Source organism: Cicer arietinum, chromosome 7, assembly GCF_000331145.2.
Source record: "Cicer arietinum cultivar CDC Frontier isolate Library 1 chromosome 7, Cicar.CDCFrontier_v2.0, whole genome shotgun sequence".
Taxonomy (NCBI): domain Eukaryota; kingdom Viridiplantae; phylum Streptophyta; class Magnoliopsida; order Fabales; family Fabaceae; genus Cicer; species Cicer arietinum.
Window position 1 is genome coordinate 13,532,463 of NC_021166.2, and position 6,704 is coordinate 13,539,166.

Here is a 6,704-nt window from a genome sequence, read left to right on the forward strand (position 1 = left end):
GCCCAAAAATATTTGGGCTCGACCCTAAATTTAACCCATTTGAGAGAAGGGCACTTCTAACCCAACTCTTGTATTTTGATATCCACACCCTTCCGTTTAAAATAATCTCACTTATGAACGGACTTTTCTTACCCTTCTTTTAGTCAAATTAATATTGATTAGGTTATTGTCTTTAATCGTTACAACAAATAAAATCAATGTTAACCATCGCTAGAATTTTAGATGAATATGATCCAATGTAAACTATTAAATATTTTAGTTAGTTTGTTACGTAGTTGCACTAGTTAATTATTTCACATTAATTAATTATTTATTTAATTGATATATAAATTTATATATTTTTTAATGTAATTCATTTTCTTAATTATTAATATTGTTTAATTTATTTTTCTCTTATCAAATGACTTAGATTAAGAATTGTAATATAAACTATATATTGAAGCAGTTTGCTGTAAAATTTGTTGGAGTTCCTTAAATATATGATTTGAATTTTAATGATAAGATTTTAGAGAATAGTATTTAAAAACTTATCTCGCAAAGTAGATTGAAAAATAAATCTTGTGATGAATAAAGATAAGACCAAAATTATTTTTTAAACAAAAATATATTTCATTTTAAAAATTGATTTTGTAAGGATTAAACTATGTCCAATTGAAATTTTAAGATGATTGAAAGTGCAAGTCTTGTAATGAATGATGATATTTGAAATTGATTAGTGGAAACATCCTGGGCACATCCTTTTGTTCGTTGCACAAATATGAGCTCCTAAGGTTCTAACTACCGAATAAGATTCAGATTATGGTCCACCACTCTAATCAATTTTATTGATCAATTGTAATAATCGCCAATTATTGATGAAGTTAAGATAATAACAAAGCTTTGCCAGAAGAATGCCACGCGTAAAGCCAAAGGTTTGCTTAAGCTATGAAGTAGAGCATCTCAGTTGACTCTTTATTTATGCCCCATTATTCTAAAGAGCCACTTGTTTATTGTTGTTGATAAACCTCTTTTTTAATTTCACATGTACAATGTCACGTGAATATTAAGACCAGATTTTGTCAAAATATTTTCAAAGAGGACACATAAAAAAACAAATGGAGTAAACTTATAGTACATTTCTCCACTGATTTAGTATAAATTATAAGAAAAACTAATTAATTTAGTACTCACTCAAAAATTTAATTATAATCCACTTTCTTGATCAACTAAAAATTAAATGCATTCTTAAAACTAATTCATCACGGGAACTTGATATGTAAAAAAAATAAAAAGAGTTGTTGGAAACTAAAATTTATATTAATTGAGATTTGTGAAGTTCAATATAATATTTATCAATTTTAAATAAAAAAAAACTCTATCAAATGCTACAATAATGTGTCTTTCATACTAATTATTAAAAAAAATATTCATTAAACTTTATAAATAGTTTTCATTTTTTGATTTTCTCTGAAACCATTTAATACATGCATAATCTTAAAAACATAATAATAAAGGTCTATCTACATAATCAATATCATTAACTCTTTTCATTTAAAAGGTAGTTTTGACAATCAACTTATTGCGATGTATGGATTAGATCTTAAAATCTCATAATAGTAATTTGAGAAAAATTCAAACTTAAAGCATTGCTTGTGTGGTTCAATAAAACTTAAATGTTAATGATGCAAACTGCATGTAATTTAAATGAGTAAATTGGAAGGAAAAAATTTAAATAACCTAATTGAGAATTTGACTAAACTTAAAGGACCTTAAAGTGTATTTTTGTCTTTTTTTTTTTTAATATTACATGTTTATTATAGAGAGAACGATAAGATAAATATGATACTGTAATACATTGTCATGGGTGTTACTGTAAAAAAAAAAGATAAACAATCTCATCAAATGTGTCAAAATATATATTGAGTTTTCATATACATAAATAATCTTAAAAAGATAACTAAAGATGAACAAACAATGTATAGTTAAAATAATTAATATTCTCTCTCTCTCTATATATATATATATATATGTGTGTGAGACTTAGTGATGTCGACTGAAGTCTCTATGGAGAGTGTCCTATTTGAGGTTCCGTAGGTGAAGAGTTTTTTTCATGAGAACATGGATGATGGAGAAAATCCTCCCATCAATGATTTGGTAGATAGGGATCATATTTCTCTCGCGAGGACTCTGTTTTCACTGCGAGATCCTAAGTTCGAATTCGAAATATGATGTTCAACCTAACAATATCAGTATTTGTTAGTTGAGTTATGACTTATTAAAGAACACTTCCAAACAATTTACTTAAATAAGATTTGTGTGTATATATTGAATTATAATATGTTATGTTTATTTATCTTTTCACACAATTTACTTATAAATTAATTTTTTATGTAATTTTTATTGTTGTCACGATTTTTCATGGTTAAATGTTATAAAAAAGTTACTACCAATTTGATTGAAAATAAGAAAATATAATTATGTTTATGTATGATGAACTTTTTTAAGATGATATATCGTATCAAGACTAAAAAGTATATGGGTGTGTATTTATAGTGGTCACTATAATCTAAGACTAAAAGGTTGATTTTGACTTTAATCTTTAACGGAGTTATTCCAAAGTTTGTTTGGGTTTGTATGATTTGTCTAATTTCACCTAAGTTATGGTTTTTGGTTTGTAGGTTTTCATTCTTCTTTTGTGTATGTTGGTGGCTTGAAACTTTTGCAAAAACTTTATTTTGAAGTATGTTCCCTTTTGTGGCTATTCGATACTCATTTTGTGCCCCATAAAATTCTAATTTTATTAATTACACGTTCTAATTAATATGATTTAATATCTCTAATATTAAATATATAAAAAGTAAGTCAAAAGAAATAAATATATTTTAGATTAAATAGTACATGTAGTCTCTTAATTTAATTTTCACTAATCTTTTAATTTTTAATTTTATTTTTATAAAAATTTAAAAAATTTATTAAAATTTTTAAATAAAATTTATAAAATTAATTATCATTTTTAATATGATACAAATTTTATAATTTAAATATTTAAATAAATTTATATTTTAGATTAAAATTTATTTATTATTATATATTTTTATAATTCATGTGAAACGATGAATTTGATCACTTATTGAAGAACATATATATTATACTAGTATTAAATATTAATATTATATAGTGTGGTAACCTGCAAGTTTGAGGAGGAGATGTTCTCTGATTGCGAGACATGAATCTGGAAATTTTATAGTGTATGCAAAGTTTTCCATAAAAAAACTCTTCCCTTCCTCGTTTCCCGTGTTATGCAGATCCAATAAAAAGCACGAAGCCGACACTTACCCTCCACGGCTCCACCTTTTTTATTTTCTTTCAGTTCTTAAAGTTCTAACAAACAAATACAGTATCACTCACTCCGTCATTTTCTCTTGACTCATACTCTTCACTTTCCCATCTTTTTACTTCTTTGCCTTTTCCCTCTCTCACCAAACAAACACACACTTCACTCTCCCTGGTTGTTGTTCTTCACCTCTCTTCACTTCACTCTGTCAAACTCATTTCCCCATCCAACACACTCTTCATACCTCACACATCAAATCACTATTTGACACTTAACCTTCTTTAATCATTCTTATTGCTACGCTTCTTCATTCACATACACTTTCTAACTTTCTTTCATACAGGTCAGAAACTTCAAATACCTATTTCATTTTCTTTCCATTTTTTTTACTTTCCTTTCTCATATTAAAGACATTGCATTACTTATGTTAGTACTATACTTATTTTGGGGAAAATGTGAAAATAATATGACATTTTTCTCGTGGTTTTCGTCTGTATTCGAGTGAATTAATTGTTGGCTAGTATGTTAGATTTTTTTTTTGTCTTGTTGTGTTGGATTTTTGTAGAAATTATGAAGCGCCATCGTTTTAGATGTTTTTATGAAATGGGAAATTGTTATTAATTTATATTTTTCTGGAATAGAAGTTTATTTTATTTTTTATTTGTCTTTTTTGTGATAGAATTTTTCTTGTTAAAATTGAACACTATATGAGTAAATAAAAAGGTTGATAATTTGTTTATGATTTTCCGAGGTTAATATTTTACTTATGTTTCTAGTTACATCCTTGCTAGTTACAACTTACAAATATGATAGGATGCTATTCTCACATCACGTGGTTAATTCTTTGTTTATTTTTTTGAGGGATGATTTCTGATGTAAAAATTTCTGTATTTTAGTGAAAAGTTATCATTATAGATACTCCTAATTGAAGCTTTCTTAGCATTATTATGGATCAAAAACCGTGGCTTTGGAAGAAAAAGTCCTCCGAAAAGACAATTATAGCTACTGAAAACAATAATCTCACTTTGAAAGAAAATGGAGAGGTAAGCTAATTGTTTCAAGCTTCAATTATTCCTCTTATTTAGTTTTCTCATTTTGCCATAGTTATGGAATCTTGTAAGTTTATACGATTATATTATATCATGATTGAATTTGATCCTTTTTCTATATTTATCTTACCTGTTTTAGAGATGCTTCATCAATTAATAATGTTTCATATCTTATTAGAAAGAGTAGTATCATAGAACATAGAAGGTTCATTCTTTTTTTCTTATTCACTCTTGTCTATTATTAGATTGTAAAATGGAAAAAATAATTATTGCTTTATTACTTGTGATAAAAATCTGGTGTGTTGTTTTGTTTTATCTTTTGTGTTTTAGGTACAAGCACTTCTAGCTGATAAAGAAGAATTGGAGAAAGAATTCAAAGAAATAAATAATAAGCTTGCTTTGGCACTTTCTGACTGTAATTCTAAAGATGAGATGGTGAAGAAACAAACAAAAATTGCACAAGAAGCAGTGGCAGGTAATATTCGTGCATGTCTCCGTGTGTTTGTTTATTGTTCGCCTTGTAACCTTGGAGATGAAAATAAGTAATAACCACTTAATAGTGAAATATTTTTAGAGTACTTTTATCAGTCTCTGTTAAAATCGTGCTTTGAAGGTTGGGAAAAAGCAAAAGTTGAAGTTTTATCTATGAAGCAAGGTTTGAATGAAGCTTTGCAGCACCGATTCGTTTTTGAAGAAAGAGTAGCTCATTTGGATGGAGCTCTCAAGGAATGTATGCAGCAGTTACGATTTGTTCGAGAAGAACAAGGGGAAAGGATTCACGATGCTGTGATGAAGGCTTCAAAAGAATTTGAAAAAGAGTTCATGGCTTTGGAGGAGCATTTATCCGAGACGAGTAAAAGGCTGGTAAAAGCTGAGACTGAGAATTCTCATCTTAATAAATCCATTTTTGCGAGAGAAAAATTGATTGAGGATCTGAAAAGACAACTGACTCGAGCCGAGGCAGATCATAGCACACTTATGAATAGATTAGAGTCTACTGAGAAAGATAATGCCTCTCTGAAGTATGAGGTTCGAGTGCTTGAAAAGGAGTTGGAGATTCGAAATGAAGAGAGAGAATTTAACCGTCGGACAGCTGATGTTTCTCACAAACAGCACTTAGAGAACATTAAAAAAATTGCAGTGTTAGAGTCAGAATGTCAGAGGTTGCGTCTTCTGGTTCGAAAACGATTACCAGGTCCTGCTTCCCTGGCAAAAATGAAAAATGAAGTTCAAATGTTAGGACGGGATTCCGTTGAAATAATGAGGAACAAGTTGAACTCAACTAGCTCAATGGTTGAATCTTCGGTTGACAGTTCTCCCAGGACTCCCAATAGAAGAATCAATACTCTGACAGAGCAGTTGTATGTTGTGGAAGAAGAAAACAAAGCTTTAAAAGACTCCCTGAATAGGAAAATGAATGAACTCCAATTCTCACGAGTAATGCTTTCTCGCACGGCTTCCAAACTTCTGCAACTCGAGTCACATAATGAAGAATCGTCTAAAGGTCAAGTAGCTGTTGAGCAGCTTAGAAATAACCTTACATCATGTGAATTCTCTTTGGCATCAATGTCTGATGTTGGCAGTGATGATAAGTTTAGCTGTGCTGAGTCCTCTGCTTCTGCATTGATTTCAGAATCGGAGTACTTCAGAAGTGGAAAACAAAAACAATCATTTTCCTGCAGAAGCGTTGGAGCTTCAGACATCAATCTCATGGACGACTTTGTCGAAATGGAAAAATTAGCAGTTGTCTCTGTTGAAAAAGGCACTGAAATCTCTGGTGCTTCTTTGAAAGAAGTTATTGATATCAATGGCTTCTCAGAGACCGAGAAAAATGAGACTACCTCCGAAGTAGTTGGTAAGCAGATTGTTACAGTGTCTGATCACATTTCGGACTTCACAATATCGAATCAGAAAACCTGTTCCCTTGAAGAATTTAAGGATAACATTCCAAATTGGCTTCAAGATGTAGTAAAAATGGTCCTTGAACAAAACCATGTCACTCACAAAATGCCCGATGATATACTTCAGGATATTAGAGTGGCTTTGAGATATCTGGATAATCTAGATCCGTGTATCTTTGGTTCAAAAGAAGTCTCTGGTCATATTGACGGATCTGATCCTCCAAATAATTTTTTGGCGGTAATTCCATCCCGTGATGATGTAAATATTACTGACCTCTCAACAATGAAGAGAACCAAACAACAAGCTCAGAAAGATCTGAGTAAATCAATAGGGAAGATAATTGAGCTCATTGAAAGAATCAGCCTGCCTGTTATGGATGGTGATAATTCAGATCCGTTGTGCACAAATGATGAGAATGCTTCCTCATTCAAGAATTCAGG

The 6,704-nt window shown here is 29.9% G+C and overlaps 1 protein-coding gene across 1 annotated transcript in view; it reads left to right on the plus strand.

Moving 5' to 3' along the window:
* The first annotated feature begins 3,163 nt into the window (after positions 1 to 3,163).
* LOC101497896 (filament-like plant protein 7) overlaps positions 3,164 to 6,704 on the plus strand; it is a 6,051-nt gene continuing 2,510 nt past the window's right edge. The window contains exons 1-4 of the mRNA XM_073363475.1: positions 3,164 to 3,656; positions 4,210 to 4,356; positions 4,693 to 4,837; positions 4,976 to 6,703. Of these exons, the coding sequence (XP_073219576.1) occupies positions 4,261 to 4,356; positions 4,693 to 4,837; positions 4,976 to 6,703 (1,969 nt within the window). The 5' untranslated portion in view covers positions 3,164 to 3,656; positions 4,210 to 4,260. The remainder of the gene's footprint in view (positions 3,657 to 4,209; positions 4,357 to 4,692; positions 4,838 to 4,975; position 6,704) is intronic.